Raw genomic sequence first — 19,486 nt, 5'->3', positions numbered from 1 at the left:
TACGGCAAAGGCTCATTACATTAGTCCCTGAGATCATAGAAAGTTTAAGGCACAGAAAGAGGCCACTTGGCCCATCATGTCTGCGCTGGCTGAAAAAAAAGCAAGCCACCCAGCCTAATTCCACTTTCCAGCATTTGGTCCGTAGCCCTGCAGGTTACAGCACTTGAGAGGCACATCCAGACAGCTTTTAAATGAGGTGAGGTTTTCTGCCTCTACCACCCTTTCAGGCAGTGAGTTCCAGATCCCCACCACACTCTGGGTGAAAAAAATTTCTCATCTCCCCTCAAATCCTTCTGCCAATCACTTTAAATCTATGCCCCCTAATCACTGACCTGTCTGCTAACCTCCACTCTATCCAGGCCCCTCACAATTTTGTATATTTCAATCAGATCTCCCCTCAGCCTTCTCTGTTCCAAGGAGAACAACCCCAGCCTATCCAATCTTTCCTCATAGCTGCAATTTTCCAGTCCTGGCAACATCCTCGTAAATCTCCTCTGTACCCTCTCTAGTGCAATTATATCCTTTCTGTAATGATGTGACCAGAACTGTACACAGTACTCAAGGCCTAACCAATGTTTTATATAGTTCCAGCATAACCTCCCTGCTCTTATATTCTATGCCTCGGCTAATGAAGGAAAGGATGCCACTTGCCTTAACCACCTTATTGACCTGTCCTGCTATCTTCAAAGATTTGTGAACATTCACTCCAAGGTCCCTCACTTCCTCCACACCTCTCAGTATCCTCCCATTAATCGTGTATTCCTTTGCCTTGTTTGATCGCTCCAGATGCATCACCTCACACTTCTCTGGGTTAAATTCCATTTGCCACTGTTCTGCCCCCCTGACCAGTCACTGATAGCTTGCTGCAGTTTGCAGCTTTCCTCCTTGCTATCAACCACATGACCAATTTTTGTGTCGTCTGCAAACTTCTTGATCATCCCCTCTACATTTATGATGAGAGGGTTGTCCTATGATAAGAAGCTGAGTAAATTGGGTTTATATTCTCAGGAGGTTAGAAGAATGAACTTTCACTTCATTGAAACATTCAAGATTATGAAGGGGCTTGACAGGGTAGATACTGAGATGTTTCCGCTGGTCGGGGAATCTAGAACATGGGGACACAGTCTCAGGATAAGGGGCCAATCATTCAGGACTGAGATGAGGAGAAATTACTTCACTCAAAGGGTTGTGAATCTTTGGAATTCTCTACCCCAGCGGGTGTGGACGTGCCCTCATTGAATATATTTAAGGCTGGGATAGACAGACTTTTGGTGTCTCAAGGAATTAAGGGATATGGGGAGCGAGTGAGAAAGTGGAATTGAAGCCCAAGATCAGTCATGATCATATTGAATGGTGGAGCAGGCTTGAGGGGCCGAATGGACTACTCCTGCTCCTATTTCTTACATTATGTTCACCTTATATTCTGTCCAGGGCCCAGCCCAGTATAAAACAACCATAGCAATGAGTGTTCAGTATCTCATGTTTCATACATCTTGACCAGATTCATTTTGTTGGGTTTTTGTGGGTGGTTCATGGCTTGGATACTGACATTTTCTATCGGCCATTCTGTTCCAATTCCTCCTTTTTCAGGTTTTTTCCTAATCAAACAGCATCTCCAAATGAGGTTCCCCCATTCATCTAACATTGAGCAGGAACTGCAATGGTCCAGGATGACAATGTCAGATACTACCACTTCCCCACGTCCCTGACAAAACAACAAAAATCAGGAATTTCCCACATGGAAAACTGATGGTGCAAACCTTATATTCCATGGATGCTAATGTGGTTTTGCTACATCAACTATCAGCTCTCTGAACAGAACAGAGTTAAAAGGCCAGAGACAGTAAGCGAAACGGCTGTTTTATCAAACTTCTAACTTATAAAATGGAGAAAAAAAATTGAATAAAGAACTTGCTTATTCAACACCCTCAGGAGGTCCCAAAGCGCTTACAGCCCGATGAAGTACTTTTGAAGTGTAGTCACTGTGGAGGAAACACAGCAGCCAATTTGCACACAGCATGCTCCTGCAAACAGCAAATCTGATAATCTGTTTTACTGATGTTGGTTGAGGGATAAATATTTGCCAGGACACTAAAGAGAACTCCCCTGCTCTTCAAAGATGGCAACTTTCATATCAACCTGAAAGGGCAAATGGGGCCTTAGTTCAACGTCTCATCTGAGAGACGGCACCTCTGAAAATGCAGCATTCCTTCAGTACTGCACTGTGCGTGTCAGCCAAGATTTTGTGATCAAGTCCCTGGAGTGGGACTTGAACCCACAAACTTCTGACTCAGAGACAAGAGTTGCCACCCACTGAGCCACAGACGACCCTGTCCATGCTGGGAGTTAATGACATCCCATTTTTTGGTTGACAGCTTTTTCCTGTTTGGATGAATATTTTAGTGAAAGACAAATCTTTGGAGACCTCAAGCAGAATGCTCACCAAGGACTCCAACAGTTCACATCAGGTTGCCTCAGTCTTTTTCACTCACACACAAAGTGATTTTATAGGTTTAACATTGGTGATCAAACAGGACCATGAGGAAAAACAAAGCCTCTATAAGAATTGAATTTTGCTTTTAAATATCTTCTTTACAACAACTTGCAGATCATAGGAGGAACTGGATCCATGTGGGAGGATAGAATTTAGGTAAGAGATAGGACTGAAAGAACGGTGCAAAGATCTTGGGTTGGTTTTAGAAAGAAAGGAGCAGTGAAGCAGAAGAATGTTGGCAGGGACATGGGAAATCAGTGAAGTCTGTCGAGGACTGGCACAATAAATTGCAAGGCTTAGTGGGAGAGGGGTAAGTGTAAGACTATGCTTACTGGTGCAAACAAACAAAATACTGTCACAGCCACAAAAAAATCACCTCCTGCCAACTGACTGGAAAATCCACTCAGTCGTCAACTTCCCTTTGAATTTAAATGGCGATGCACTGAGTCAGCAAGCTGGGGGTGGGTGGGGGGGGGGGGGCGCATGGGGTTCAGAAAGGCGTGAATCTATGAAGGGTGGAGGCGGGGTTAATGGATGGAGCTTCCGCTGTCTGGATGATGGGGCTCAGTCACCTGGTGGAATCTCTCAGTGGGACTGCCTATTGCAGCAGCTTTCCTCCATGGTGGTTCAGCTGGGAATGTTGGTTAGGGTCACTGTGTTTATAGGCTCCAGCCCGAGTGCTTGCTCGGTCTGAGGGAACCCCTTGGCCTCGTCAGGAATGAGACCGCTCGGAATCAGGTCACTTGTGAGCATCGTGCCAAAATGGTGGGAAACTGCAATTAAAGTTACAAATTCAATTTTGGGAAGTTAAACCAAGGCAGGACATATACAGTGAATGGCAGGGCCCTGGGGAGTGTTGTTGAGCAGAGACACCTTGGGGTGCAAGTACATAGTTCCCTGAAAGTGGCAACACAGGTAGACAGGGTGGTGAAGAAGGCGTATGGCATGCTTGCCTTCATCGGCCGAGGCATTGAGTACAAGAGTTGGGACGTCATGTTACAGTTGTACGTGACGTTGGTTAGGCCGCATTTGGAGTACCGTGTGCAGTTCTGGTCACCGCACTACAGGAAAGATGTGATTAAGCTAGAGAAGGTGCAGAAAAGATTCACAAGGATATTGCCTGGTTTGGAGGGCTTGAGTTATAAAGAGAGATTGGATAGGCTGGGTCTGTTTTCCCTGGAGCGAAGGAGGCTGAGAGGGGACATGATAGAGGTATATCAAATTATGAGAGGCATAGATAGGGTAGATAGCCAGAGTCTGTTTCCCATGGTAGGGGTGACTAAAACTAGAGGGCATAGATTGAAGGTGAGAGGGAGGAGGTTTAAAGGGGATCAAAAGGGTAAATTTTTCACACAAAGAATAGTGGGTATCTGGAATGAACTGCCAGAGGAGGTGGTGGAGGCAGGAACAGTAGCGACATTTAAGAGGCATCTGGACAGGTACTTGAATGAGCAAGGCATAGAGGGATATGGAATTAATGCAGGCAGGTGGGATTAGTATAGATAGGCATTATGGTCAGCATGGACACGGTGGGCCTGTTTCTATGCTGTACCACTATGACTCTACTACTGAAAGCATGGAAAGTAAAAATCAAAGTTTTGCAAAAAGAAACAATCAGATCAAGAGCAGGTACAACAATTAGAGGCAAATTACAAAGAGGTGCTGATAAAAGGATTGACGATGAATATAGACTTCAACCAGTGACTGACTGCAGTCACACAAAACAAACACCTAGCAGACAGCAAGTCCTGTTTGATAGCGATGAATGATTGGAAGCTGATTTATTAGCTCAATAATTTACAAAATTTGACAAACTGATCCAACCACTGTAAGAACAGCCAGTTTGTTTAATATTACAGTCCTATATTTTGCTCTCCACATTGTACATAAAGGGTTGGATAGTAGCAAAACAAAACACTTGGCACAGTTATAAATAATGTCATACAAAAACAGAACAATATTCACAATTTGCAGAATGTAGTGTCTCCCGAGTATTAGTGAGATGTAAAACTCTTAATTACTGCGACACACACACAATAAAAATAAAGCTGGCGTGGGCCAGTGACTACAGAATTTAAACTGAGGGCAAATTAGAGGTTATTCAAAAATTAAAGTACAGAGGAAAGTCATCATGATAAATACCAGTGTGTTAAACTTTAAAAGGGGTGAAATTCTCCTCAGGTGGTGTAAAGGGGTCAATAAGGACACACCCTGGACCTGTTTTACTCCTGCCTGGTCCTTGATCTCATTGAAACGAATCGAACGGAGTGTAAAACAGGCCCTCGATTGCAGTCCTGCCCCCTCAAACAGGTTTCACACTCAGAGAGCCTTCCCAATGTGATGTTGAATCCCATGTGATCACAGACTGGCTATACGCTCCAATCTGTGTCAGAGAGAAAGTGTTCTTGCTATTTTTAAACCTGATAAACATTCAAGTTGACTAATATTACAATACTGCAAATCTTGATATCTGATACGTCGCTTACAAACTATGCGTGCCTCCCACTACAAAATAAACAGCTACTGAAAATTATTGTACTTTGCAAACACAGGACACTCACTATTTACTAATTCACTGATCTTCCTCTTAAGGGAAAGAAGCTGAAATAACACTTTAAGCTGTTGTGAAGTTTTATGTCCTACAGTCTAGGGAGCTGCCATTTTTAAAAATTTATTTTTTGCCAAGCTTCAGACATGCAGTGATTTCAATGGGTTGATTAGTTTATCAACAGCAGCACCACTGGAAGTAAATGAACTACATTCCTACACTTTTTTCCTTGTGGTGGAGTTGAAAGTCAAGTTCATAGCTCCAAACTAACACTGACAAAATTACGCACTGGTAAAACTAGTTGATAAATAATTTATATACAGATACAACCAATCTTTACACCGGCTGCAGGAGCTGATATAAAGCATTTCACACAGGTTTCTTCAGCTTGTTACCATAGCAAACTCTCAACTGTCTGGAAATGTTAGTTTCTAGAAAGCAGTTTATAGATAATTGTGACAAACCAAAAGGGCTGTAAAAATGCATTGAAGTGATCCAAGTTGAGATTTTTTTTTAAATCGAAGAGGCAGTTTTTCTCTCCAATCCCCTTCCAGTGAGAGCCACTCGCCATCCTGTGCATCACTCTGCAGCCGGTGCTGCAGATCTATGATCAAACAGCAGACACTGTCCGAGAGATACCAGATGGGTGAAACAAGCTTTCCCTCTTCCAAACCCCAATCAAAATAAATAGTTTTAATGCTCATTGCAGCACAGCCTGCCTTAGAACTGTGCAAACCCACCCTATCGCAGACAAGTGAGACAGACAGTACAGTGGTGCACGCTCATGATTTTCCTGTCAACAATTATTAACACCTAATTATCTTGAACTGCAAGATGGACATTGATTCATTCTTTAAAACCATGATTAAAAAGGAAAAGCAAAGTATGTGAGATAATGAACAGCTTATACAAAGGGATTTGGATGTTACCTCTGCACACGAATTTGGACAACGAGGTTTGACATTCCGCTAGGAAAGTTAAAGTACCATGTAAATAATGCTTAATAAGCAGCACATTGAAACAGATGCATCTCTGTATGTTTCTGGTGAGTATGACCAATTTGGAGCACCCATTTTCTTGAACAAATGGGCCAGAATCGGAGTTCCAGAATTCATACCTCATTGTTTCTGTGATGGCGGAATCTGAGCCAACATGTTATGTTAAAAACTAATTCCCATGAAAAGCAGTCTGTTTCTTTTAAATAAAGGGTCCCTTTCAGCCGTCAGTTAACAGCACAGCTTGATCATAATGGGGAAAAGAAACAGGCAGCGAAACTGTCCCTGTTTAATTTCTCAATGTGACGGATCCAGATGAAAGTACCACAGGATGTCATCTCCTCTCAGCAACACATTTAGGTTGTCGGTATTGGAGAAGAAAATGAAGGAAATTTGTCAGGCACCAGTTCGAAGGGCTGATGGTGAAGTTGATTCACCCTGTGGGCATGGATCCCACTACACAAGCTGATAGCCAGTGCCCGATGTCTGGTCGTATTCTATTGTATATTGATGTGTCCAGTCCACCATTACAGGCCGAAAGAGGCCAAAACATCTAAATTCGAAGAAGTCTATGATATTCCTAATGCAACCGTGGCTGGTTGTGGGGGGGAGAGAAACAGAGAAAAACAATTCAATTATCTGAATGCATCAAAGTCACTTAGAATTTACAGGCCATTCAGCCTAACTGCCCCATACTGGTGTTTAAGCTTCACATGAATCTCCTCCCACCCCTCTGCATCTCATCCTATCAACATGTCCTTCTATTCTTTTCTCCCCCATCTGTTTATCCAGCTTCCCCTTAAAATACATCAACACTATATGCCTCAAGCACTCCCTGTGGTAGCGAGTTCCACATTCTCAACACTCTGGGAAAGAGGCTGCTCCTGAATTCCCTATTGGATTTATTAGTTATATTTATGCCCCTAGTTCTGGTCTCCACCACAAGTGGAAACATCTTATCAACGTCTACCCCATCAAAACTCTTACATAATTTTCAAGACTTCGATCAGGTCACCCCTTAGCCTTCTCTTTTCTAGGGAAAAAAGCCCCAGCCTGTTCAGCCTTTCCTGATGGATATAACCTTTCAGGTCTGCTGTTCTGGGTAAATTACTTGCACCATTAAAAAAAACTATATATAAACTCATTATAAAACCTTCAACTTTTTTCCCTGCAAGTTTTTTCTGACTGATTTCAGCACTGTCGAATGTCAGTTCAGCATGCCTGAAGTACATAGGAAATAGGAAAGAGGAGGAGTAGGAGTCCATTCGGCCCCTCGAGCCTGCTCTGCCATTCAACTAGACCATGGCTGATCAGCTACTTAAACACCATTTTCCTACACTATCCCCACAACCATTGATATCTTTAATATCTAGAAATCTATCAATCTCTGTCTTGAATATACTCAATGACTGAGCATCCACAGCCCCGGGGTAGAGAATTCCATAGATTCACCACCCTCTGAGTGAAGAAATTCCTCATCTCAGCCCTAAATGGCCTACTTCTTATTCCCAGCATGTGTCCTCTGGTTCTAGACAACCCCCAGCCAGGGGAAACATCCTTCCGGCATCTACCCTATCGAGCCCTATAAGAAATTTGTATGCCTCAATGAGATCACCTCATTCTTCTAAGCTCTAGAGAATACAGGCCCAGTCTCCTCAATCTCTCCTCATAGGACAAACCCGCCATCCCAGGAATCAGTCTGGTGAACCTTTGTTGCATTCCCTTTATGGCAAGTACATCCTTCTTTTGGTAAGGAGACCAAAACTGTACACAATACTCCAGGTGCAGTCTCACAAAGGTTCTATATAATTGCAGCAAGATTTCTTTACTCCTGTACTCAAATCCTCTTGCAATAAAGGCCAATATACAATTTGCCTTCTTAATTTCTTGTTGCACCTGCATGTTAGCTTTCAGTGGCTAATGAACAAGGACACCCAGGTCCCTTTGGACATCAACACTTCCCAATCTCACCATTTAAGAAACACTCTGCATTTCTGTTTTTCTTGCAAAATGGATAACTTCACACTTATTCACATTATATTCCATCTCCCACTCACTTAGCTTGTCTAAATCCCCTTTGCATCCTCCTCACAACTCACATTTCCATCTACTTTTGTGTCATCGGCAAACTTGGAAATATTACATTTGGTCCCCACAACCAAATCATTGATATAGATTGTGAACAGCTGAGGCCCAAGCACTGATCCTTGTGGTACCTCTCTAGTCACAGCCTACCAACCGGAGAATGACCCATTTATTCCTACTCTCTGTTTTCTGTCCATTAACCAATTCTCAATCTATGCCAGTATATATTTTTTTATTTGTTTGTGGGATGTGGGCGTCAATGGCTAGGCCAGCATTTATTGCCCACCCCTAATTGCCCTTGAACTGAGTGGCTTGCTAGACCGTTTCAGAGGGCATTTTTTTTTAAAGAATCAAGCACATTGCTGTAGGCCAGACCTGGTAAGGATGGCAGAATTCTTCCTTCCCTAAAGGACATTAGTGAACCAGATGGGTTTTTACAACAATCGACAATTGTTTCATGGTCACCATTAAACTAGCTTTTAATTCCAGATTTATTAATTGAATTCAAATTTCATCATCTGTTGTGGCGGGATTCGAACCCATGACCCCAGAGAATTAGCCTGGTCTCTGGATTACTAGTCCAGTGACATTACCACTACCTTATCGAAAACCTTCTCAAAATCCAAATACACCACATCCACTGGTTCTCCCTTATCTATTCTGTTCGTTACATCTTCAAAAAACTCTAACAAGTTTGTCAAACTTGATTTCCTTTTCATAAATCCATGTTAGTCATAGAGAGATACAGCACTGAAACAGGCCCTTCGGCCCACCGAGTCTGTGCCGACCATCAAGCACCCATTTATATTAATCCCATGTCCCCTACCATATCTCCACCTTCCCTCAATTCTCCTACCGCCTACCTACACTAGGGGCAATTTACAATGGCCAATTTACCTATCAACTTGCAAGTCTTGGGCTGTGGGAGGAAACCGGAGCACCTCGCGGAAACCCACGTGGTCACAGGGAGAACTTGCAAACTCCGCACGGGCAGTACCCAGAACCGAACCGGGTCGCAGGAGCTGTGAGGCTGCGGTGCTAACCACTGCGCCACTGTGCCGCCCAATCCAACAATTATTTTCTCAGTGCTCAGTTATCACATCCTTTACAATAGATTCAAGCATTTTCCCTACTACTGATGTCAGGTTAACAGGTCTGTAGTTCCCTGCTTTCTCTCTCCCTTCTTTCTTAAATAGTGGGGTTACATTTATTACTTTCCAATCTGCAATGTTAGTACCACACTTGAAGGGTAGACACAAACAGTTACTTACTTGAAGGGACTTTCAATAGTGGTTGTTGTAACTTTAAAGTGCTTGTAGCGTCTTGCATTCATCCTTTCATTTGTGGTTATTCCAAGACAAGCGATCTTCATCAAACAGAAAGAAACCAGTTAACATTTCAACAAAGGAAGTGGTTTACTTCAACTAACATGCCTGCAAGTCTTAAAGCTGGGAATCATTCTCAGGCCCTTTCTTTAAATTGAAACAAAATAAAGGCTTCAATCTTTGGAAATTATACAACAACTTGCATTTATATAGGTCTTTTAACATCGTATAATATCCGTGTTTCACTGGAGAAATTTAATCAAAGACGTAGGTTCTAAGAAGCAACTTAAAGAAGGAGAGAGATGGCAAAGAAATGGCAGAGAGGTGGGGAGACGGGGCGGTGGCGAGAGATTTCCAGAGCTTAGGGCTCAGGCAACTGAATTTAAAAACAAAACCATTCAGTCCAATAGCTGGGCGTCCCGCACCCCCAATCTTGTGTAGGGGGCGGGCTGTCCATCCCTGGCTATGGCATCAGCTGCCTGTGCCAGGCACTTTAAAGGACAGCCAGCCCTGCCGCCCAATTTAAATTTTCAAAGTCCTAGCCACAAAATTAAATAGATACATTTATAATGTATCTATTCCTCTGTTTCCCACCCCTCCAATAACTATTTGCCCTTTCCCTCCCCAAAAACACTTAACTTTTACATCCAACCTTCCCCCCAAACTGCACAAAGTTTAAGGTTCAACCATTCCCACCAATCCCCACACCCATTACGTGTATTTGACCCCGTTTCCAGCCCCACCACCACTGCGCTGAAAATCTTACCAGCTCCCCCTCCCCACCAGTGTGGTGCCTCGTTTCCCCGGACATGGATCTGAAGGTGCAGGAGTGCCAGCCGCCGCACTGAAGATCGCGGCAGGCCCTCAAGATCGCAGGTAAGTCTATTTAAATTTATTAATTTGATTCATTTGAATATTTAAATTGTGGTCCTGTCGCCCAGCAGGAGGGGGTCTGCCATGGAGACTCACCGCCGTCGGATCAGGCCGGATCCTCTCGGCTTCGAGGTCAGTGGTGGGCCTCATCTGCAGCCATCTTCAGCACCCCCCCTGCCACGGAACAAAACGCCTTGGGCAGAACAAGATCCAGCCCATAAAGCTCAATGGCTGTAATCTTACAGATCTGAAATTTGGGAAGGAAAAGGTTTTCCCTGTTTACCTGATACATCTGACACATGAGTAACACAGCCACCCACAGGAAGTGAAAGAGACTATTCAGAAACATCCAGAAAACCCACGGAGAGCAGCTCGCAATTTCAGTGATGTATGTCCAGAATCCGTCTTTTGGGTAGTTGGTCTCACAGTGGACACTCCAGTCTGAAGGGAAAAGTTAACCTCCCATAAATATCTCCCAGGAACAACAGGAAGCAGAGCAGATTCTAGTCAGTGTGTTACTTACATAAGAAACAGCCATAAATCATCCAAATGATCATGCCTAATAAGAAGAACAGGTATCCAATGAAGTATCTGTGGTTCCCAGCTCCTAGAATACATGGAAAATGTTCAGCTATAACTTCAGATGGTTCTATTATTTAAACAGCTAACAGGAGACAATCTTCACAAACCCGCTGTTTGATTCAGTCACAAATAAAATTAAAACATTGCAATTATAATTAGATGCTTCAAAAAAAAAATATTGATAGGATGTGGGCAACACTGGCAAGGGCAGCATTTATCGTCCATCCCTAGCTGCCCCTTTGGAAGGTGGTGGTGGGCCTTTTTTTTTTTAACTGCTGCAGTCCTGTGGGACAAATGTGTTTCCACAGTGCTGTGAGCTAGAGAGTTACTTTTGATAGTAGTTTGATCCAGCTGACTAGCTTGTTAGGCCATTTCAGAGGGTAGTTAAGAGTTAATCACATTACTGCAGATCTGGAGTCACATGTCGGCCAGACCGGGTAAGGACATTAGTGAACCAGATGGGTTTTTATGACAATCTGATAGCTTCATGGTCACAATTATGGATAGTGGCTTGTTATTCTTAATTTTTATTTAATTACCTGAATTCAAGTTCACAAATTGCCATTTTGGGTTTTGAACTCATGTCTCTGGATAATTAGTCCAGTAAGTCTAACGGGATAGCTCTTTCAAAGAGTTGGCACAGGCAGGATGGGCCGAATGGTCTCCTTTTATGCTTTAAGACATTAGAATTTGAACTGTCGATTTAGGACTTTTCAGGACAGCACAAAAGCAGTATTAAATATTTCTAATAGATATATTTGAAGTTATGATGCTGTACATAAAGCCTACACTATTTATAATCTATTCTGGATTATCTTCTGTTTCTTCACTTGTCCCATTACCATCCCCTTTTGCCTCGCACAATCATCCTTTTGCCAATTAATCTCTTCAGGATTCTACACTATCACAGAGATTTCCCTTGTGTTCTTTCCTCCTCTCCTCCTTCTCCCTACCTCTGTACTTACTTAAAACTTGTTACATCTCTTTTTTTTCCAGTTCTGGTGAAAGGTCATCGACCTGAAGCATTAACTCTGTTTCTCTCGCCACAGAGGCTGCTGAATGGCTCTAGCATTTTCAGTTTGATTTATTATTGATAGTTTGCATCTATCCACTCTGAATTGCTCCGAAGACTCAGTGGGATTTGTCCAATTTCTTCTTTACATCACTAGTAATCTTCATTATATCACTTAGAATCTTTCCAACCTCGTTCCTTCCCATCCCCGTTAAACCATTTAAAATACAGCGGCCCAGGTTTTCCAATGCGCGTTAAGCCATTTAAAATAAATAGGTTAATGTAGGCGTTAGAACAACACTGATTAGGAAATCCAGATGAGTGTTTGTTTTTCCTTCCTTCCGACCTCAAGCAGCAAGGTTTGGGTTTTGGTTTTAATTCTACGCTTCAATATTTACGCACTACACTTGCGTGTCCTCTGGTGTTATCTTTAATATCGCACTCAGAAGTACTGTGCACAGTTCTCATCTCCACATTATAAAAAGAACATAGAACATAGGAGCAGGAGTAGGCCATTCAGCACATCGAGCCTGCCCTGCCATTCAATATGATTGAGGCTGATCATCCACTTCAATGCCTTTTTCCCACACTATCCCCATATCCCCTTATGTCGTTTGTATTTAGAAATCTGTCAATCTCTGCTTTAAACATACTCAATGACTGAGCTTCCACAGCCCTCTGGGGTAGAGAATTCCAAAGATTTACAACCCTCTGAGTAAAGAAATTTCTCCTCATCTCTGTCCTAAGTGGCTTCCCCCTTATTTGGAAATTATGTCCCCTGGTTCTAGACTCCCCAACCAGGCGAAACATCTGAGCTGCATCTACCCTGTCTATCCCTTTAAGTATTTTGTATGTTTCAATGAGATCACCTCTCATTCTTCGAAACTTTAGAGAATACAGGCCCAGTTTCCCCAGTCTCTCTTCATAGGACAGTCCCGCCATCCCAGGAACAAGTCTGGTGAATCTTCGTTGCACTCCCTCTATGGCGATAATATCCTTCTTAAGGTAAGGGGACCAAAACTGCACACAATACTCCAAGTGCAGTCTATACAATAGAAGCAAGACTTCACTACTCCTGGACTCAACTCCTCTTGCCATAAAGGCTAACATACCATTAGCCTTCTTAATTACTTGCTGCACCTGCATGTTAGCTTTCAGTGACTTATTGACAATGACACCCAGGTCCCTTTGTACATCTACACTTTCTAATCTCATACCAGTTAAGTAATACTCTGCGCATCTGTTCCTCCTACCAAAGGGGATAACCTCACATTTTTCCAGATTATATTTCATTTGCCATGTTCTTGCCCACTCACTAAGTCTGTCCAAATCCCCTTGAAGATGCTTTGAATCTTCCTCACAACACACATTCCCACCTAGTTTTGTGTCATCTGCGAGCTTGGAAATATTACATTTGGTCCCCACATCCAAATCATTGATATATATTGTGAACAGCTGGGGCCCAAGTACTGATCCCTGCGGTACCCCACTAGTCACAGCCTGCCAACGCGAGAATGACCCATTTATTCCTACTCTCTGCTTTCTGCCTGTTAACCAATCCTTAATCCATGCCAGTATATTACCTCCTATCCCATGTGCTTTAATTTTGCTAACCAACCTCCTGTGGGGGACTTTATCAAGAGCCTTCTGAAAATCCAAGTATACCACATCCACCGACTCCCCTTTATCAATTCTGTTCGTAACATCCTCAAAAAACTCCAACAGGTTCGTCAAACATGATTTCCCATTCATAAATCCATGTTGACTATGCCCAATCAGATCATTATTATCCAAGTGTCCATTTATCACATCCTTTAGAATAGATTCCAGCATTTTCCCAAAGACTGATGTAAGGCTAACAGGTCTGTAATTCCCTGTTTTCTCTCTCCCTCCCTTCTGAAATAGTGGGATGACATTTGCTCCCTTCCAATCTGCAGGGACCGCTCCAGAATCTATAGACTTTTGGAAGATGATCACCAAAGCATCCACTATCTCCATAGCTACCTCTTTCAACACTCTGGGATGTACAATATCAGGTCCTGGGGACTTATCAACCTTCAGCCCCATTAATTTCTCCAATACAACCTTCTTACTAATACTAATTTCCTTCAATTCCTCATTCCTCCTAACCCCTTGGATCGCTAATTCTGGGAGATTTCTTGCATCTTCCTCAGTGAAATCAGACACCAAGTAATCATTTAGCTTCCCTGCCATGTCTCCATTCGCTATTATAAATTCTCCTGTCTATGTCTGTAATGGACCCACATTTGTCTTTGCCAAATGTTTCCCTTTTACGTACCTATCGATGCTTTTACAGTCCGTTTTTATATTTTTTGCTATCTTACATTCAAATTCTATTCTCCCTTTATCGGTTTCTTCATCCTCCTTTGCTGTATTCTAAAATCCTCCCAATCTTCAGGTTTATTATTATTATTTCTGGCAACTTTATAGGTCTTTTCTTTTAATCTTATACAATCCTTAACTTCCTTTACTATCCACGGTTGACTGCCTTTACTTTTGGAGTTTTTGTGCCTTGAAGGAATGTATAGTTGTTGCAAACTATGTAATAATTCTTTAAAGACTATCCATTGCCTATGTACTGTCATACCTTTTAATGTATTTTCCCAATCCACCTCAGCCAACTTGTCCCTCATACCTTCATAATTTCCTTTGTTCAAATTTAACACCCTGGCTTCAGATTGAGTTACCACACTTTTAAACATAATATAAAATTCTACCATATTATGGTCACGCATCCCTAAAGGTTCTGTTACAACAAGATTATTAATTCTCATGACATAATACCAGATATAAAATAGCCTGTTCACTAGTCGGTTCCTCAATATACTGCTCTGGAAAACCATCTCTAACACACTCCAGAAACTCGTCCTCCACAGCATTAGTGCTCATTAGGTTTACCCAGTCTATATGCAGACTGAAGTCACCCATGATTACTATATTACCCATGTCACATGCTTCTCTAATCTCCTGATTAATACCATGCCCCACGCTACCATTACTGTTCAGTGGCCTATAATCAACTCCTACCAATGTTTGCTGCCCATTGCTGTTTCTTAACTCCACCCAAACAGATTCCACATTTTGTTCTTCCAATCTGACATCCTCCCTTACTAATGTACTGATCCCATCCCTTATCAGTGCAACACCACCTCCTTTTCGCCTGTCCTTCCTAAATGTCGAATATCCTTGAATATTCAGTTCCCAGTCTTGGTCACCCTGTAGTCATGTTTTCGTTATGGCAATTAGATCATTACCATTTACCTCAATTTGGGCCTTTAAATCATCTACCTTATTGCAAATGTTGCGTGCATTCAGGTAGACTGCCCTTAACCTTGTCTTCTTGACATTCTGCATTCTAAGCCTCGTCGATGCTTGCCTTTGTTTCGCCTGCCTTCTAATGTCACTTGCTACTTTTCTACCTCCTATTACCAGCTTTACTTCTTTCCAATTAAGGTTCCCATCCCCCTGACAAGCTAGTTTAAACCCTCCCCAACAGCACCAACAAATCTCCCTGTGAGGATGTTAGTTCCGGTCCTGTTAAGGTGTAGCCCGTCCATCTTGTACAGGTCCCACCTGCCCCGGAACCGGTCCCAATGCCTCAGAAATCTGAAGATAGAGGCATTGGAAAAAATGAAAAACATATTTACATGGATGTTACCAGAACTGAAAGTTTAGAAGACTTCAGGAAGGCATTTGATAATGTCCTTCATAAGAGAGTTATAGCTCAAGTTAAAGCTTAAGGAATTGTTGGCAAGTTATTGACCTGGTTAGGAAATTGGCTGAGTGGCAGGAGAAAGAGTAGGGATAATGGACAGGTACTGTAATTGGCAGAATGTGACCTAAAGTGGGTAGAACAGAGTACTTTCTAAACAGTGAAAACGTAGTAAGTGTGGGTCTGAAGAGAAAAGCAAAATATTGCAGATGCTGGAAATCTGAAATAAAAACAGAGAATGCTGGAAATACTCAGCAGGTCTGGCAGCATCTGTCCAGAGAGAAACAGAGGCAACGCTCCAGGAACAGTTCTGATGAAGGGTCATTGACCTGAAACATTAACTCAGTTTCTCTCTCCACAGATGCCGCCAGACCTGCTGAGCATCTCCAGCATTCTCTGTTTCACTTTAGAGGTCTAAAGAGACTTGGGCATCTGAGCACACAGATCTTTGAAATGTCATGAACAGTTACAGAAAATAATCATAAAGGCTAATGGAATGCTGGCCTTTATATCTGGAGGACTAGAATACAAGGGGGTGAAGTCATGCTTCAGCTATACAAACAATGGTTGGACCTCACCTGGAGTTACTGTGAGCAGCTCTGGGCACTGCACTTCAGGAAGGATATACTGGTCTTGGACAGAGTGCAGTGTACATTTACCAGAATTATACCTGGACTCCAAGGGTTAAATTATGTGGAGCGATTACACAAACTAGGGTTGTATTTCCTGGGATTTAGAAGGTTAAAGGGTGACTTGATTGATGTTTTCAAGATATTGAAGAGAACAGATAGGGTGGATAAAGATAAACTATTTCTGCTGGTTGGGGAGTCTAGAACTAGGGGACATTGTCTAAAAATCACAGCCAGATCTTTCAGGAGTGAAATTAGGAAACACTTTTACACACAAAGGGTGGGAGCAGTTTGGAACTCTCTTCCACAAATGGCAATTGATGCTACATCAATTGTTAGTTTTAAATCTGAGATTAATAAATTTTTGTTATCCAAAGGTATGAAGGGATATGGGGCAAAGGTGGGTATATGGAGTTAGGTCACAGATCAGCCATGATCTTGTTGAATAATGGAACAAGCTCGAGGGGTTAAATGGCTTCCTCATGTACCTGTGACAAACAGAAAAGACTCAACAGGCTGCGGATGTTTTCTCTAGAAGGTGACCTGATAGAAGCCTTTAAAATTGTGAAAGGGTTTGATATGGTAGATATTGATAAGACGTTTCCAGTTATGGGCTGGCGGGGTGGGGGGGGGGGTGGGGGGGGGAATCCAAAACTAGGGGTCATAAATACAAGGTCATCGACCTGAAATGCTAACTGTTTCCCTCTGGACAGATGCTGCCAGACCTGCTGAGTATTTCCAGCATTTTCTGTTTTTACTTCAGATTTCCAGCATCTGCAGTATTTTGCTTTTGTGTTGTGATCATAAATATAAGATAGTCACTAAGGAATTGAGGAGAAATTCACATGGAGTAGTTGAGATGAATAGTACAGATGCATTTAAGAGAAAGCTAGGCAAGAACATGAGGGAGAAAGGAACAGAAACATTACTGATAGGGTTAGGTGAAATAGGGTGGGAGGCTCATGTGGAGCATAAACACAGGCAGAGACTAGTTGGGCCGAATGGCCTGTTTCTGTGCTGTGCATTCTATTTAATCCCATTTATGCTTTACTGTCAATTGTCCAATGGTATTAGCTCTGACTACATCCCTGCATTGCTTCAGGATCAAGTGAGTGCTGAGACTTACCCACACAGTTACCAACCCATGGACAGTGATGATCAAACTTGGCGATGCACCTGTTGCACACGGCACAATGCTTGGACCGAACTGGCTTCTGGATCTGATTAGAAAACACAAACCACATTGAACACAAAGTAGTGCTGTGAAGAAACACAATGTTTTTGTAGCTACTGGGTGTGTACATGTCTTACAAATTCCTGAATTTACTGGAACTCTTTTCTTAATTCATTCATGGGATGTGGGCGTTGTGACAATGCCAGTATTTACTGCCCATCCCTAATTGCTCCGAGAAGGCGGTGATGAGCTGCCTTCTTGAATACAACTGAGAAGCTTGCTTGGCCATTTCAGAAGGAATTTAAGAGTCAACCCCTTTGTTGTGGGTCACAAGTTACGTATAAACATAGAAAATAGGAGCAGGAGTAGGCCATTCGGCCCTTCGAGCCTGCTCCGCCATTCATTATGATCATGGCTGATCATCCAACTCAGTAACCTGTTCCCATATCCTTTGAACCCTATAGAAACATAGGCCAGACTGGGTAAGGATGGCAGATTTAATTCCCTAAAGGACATTATTGAACCAGATAGGTTTTTACAACAGTCCGTGTGTTTCATGGTCACCATTACTGACACCAGCTTTTATTCCAGATTTATTAATTAACTGAATTTAAATTCCCAAGCTGCTGTGCTGGGATATAAACTCACGTCTCCATCATTAGACCAGGTTTCTGGGTTACTAGTCCAGTAACACAACCACATTGAAACTGCACCCCTGGTCTTTGCCCCAACCTCTGAGCCTTGGAGAATAAGTAAAACAGCCCAAGCAGTGGACACAGTAGCAACAGCATCCCCAGGAAGGGAAGTTCCAGTTGGGAATAGGACATGAGTGAGGGAGTGGAGCCAAAGACACTTACGCCATTTATTTCATATTTCCAGCTTCTGCAGTAGAGTCATAGAGTCGTACAGCATAGAAACAGGCCCTTCGGCCCACCGTGTCCATGCCGACCATAATCCCTATTTATACTAATCCCACCTGCCTGCATTAATTCCATATCCCTCTATGCCTTGCTCATTCAAGTACCTGTCCAGATGCCTCTTAAATGTCGCTACTGTTCCTGCCTCCACCACCTCCTCAAGCAGCTCATTTCAGATACCCACTATTCTTTGTGTGAAAAATTTACCCCTTTGATCCTCTTTAAACCTCCTCCCTCTGACCTGAAATCTATGCCCTCTAGTTTTAGTCACCCCTACCATGGAAAACAGACTCTGGCTATCTACCCTATCTATGCCTCTCAATTTTATATACCTCTATCATGTCCCCTCTCAGCCTCCTTCGCTTCAGGGAAAACAGACCCAGCCTATCCAATCTCTCTTTATACCTCAAGCCCTCTAAACCAGGCAACATCCCTGTGAATCTTTTCTGCACCCTCTCCAGCTTAATCACATCTTTCCTGTAGTGCGGCGACCAGAACTGCACACAGTACTCCAAATGCGGCCTAGCAATGTTATGTACAACTGTAACATGACGTCCCAACTCTTGTACTCAATGCCTCGGCCGATGAAGGCAAGCATGCCATATGCCTTCTTCACCACCGCTTTCAGGGAACTGTATACTTGCACCCCAAGGTCTCTCTGCTCAACAACACTCCCCAGGGCCCTGCCATTCATTGTCTAGGTCACTGACCCGAAACGTTAACTCTGCTTCTCTTTCCACAGATGCTGCCAGACCTGCTGAGTGATTCCAGCATTTCTTGTTTTTGTTTCAGATTTCCAGCATCCGCAGTATTTTGCTTTTATTCATTGTATATGTCCTGCCCTGATTTAACTTCCCAAAATGCATCACTTCACACTTGTCTGCGTTAAATTCCATTTGCCAATCTCTTGCCCACTTTCCCAGTTGATCTATATTCTGTTGTAACCTTAGACAACCTTCTTCACTGTCCACTATACCACCAATTTTGGTGTCATCTGCAAACTTATTAATCATGCCCCTTACATTCACATCCAAGTCATTAATATATATGACAAACAACAGAGGGCCCAGCACCGATCCCTCCAGCACACCACTAGTCACCGGCCTCCAATCTGAAAAA

At 42.8% G+C, this 19,486-nt stretch overlaps 1 protein-coding gene across 4 annotated transcripts in view; it reads right to left on the bottom strand.

Annotated features, from left to right (window-relative positions):
- zdhhc17 (zinc finger DHHC-type palmitoyltransferase 17) overlaps nucleotides 1–19,486 on the bottom strand; it is a 257,851-nt gene that overhangs the window by 42,132 nt on the left and 196,233 nt on the right. For 3 of the 4 annotated variants that reach the window (XR_010976802.1, XR_010976801.1, XM_068050092.1), the window contains exons 13-16: nucleotides 17,403–17,496; nucleotides 10,844–10,927; nucleotides 10,604–10,761; nucleotides 9,394–9,488 (exon numbers count right to left, since the gene is read on the bottom strand). Coding sequence is in view for 2 of the 4 variants with exons in the window: in XM_068050092.1 (XP_067906193.1) it covers nucleotides 9,394–9,488; nucleotides 10,604–10,761; nucleotides 10,844–10,927; nucleotides 17,403–17,496 (431 nt within the window). In the remaining 2 variants the exon portion in view is untranslated. Of the gene's footprint in view, nucleotides 1–5,340; nucleotides 6,633–9,393; nucleotides 9,489–10,603; nucleotides 10,762–10,843; nucleotides 10,928–17,402; nucleotides 17,497–19,486 lie in introns of those variants that run through there. The other variant, XM_068050091.1, reaches the window with a different exon arrangement.

Source organism: Heterodontus francisci, chromosome 18 (genome assembly GCF_036365525.1).
Source record: "Heterodontus francisci isolate sHetFra1 chromosome 18, sHetFra1.hap1, whole genome shotgun sequence".
NCBI lineage: Eukaryota > Metazoa > Chordata > Chondrichthyes > Heterodontiformes > Heterodontidae > Heterodontus > Heterodontus francisci.
The sequence above is the reverse complement of the archived record's forward strand: the minus strand, read 5'-3'. Positions and strand labels throughout refer to the sequence as shown.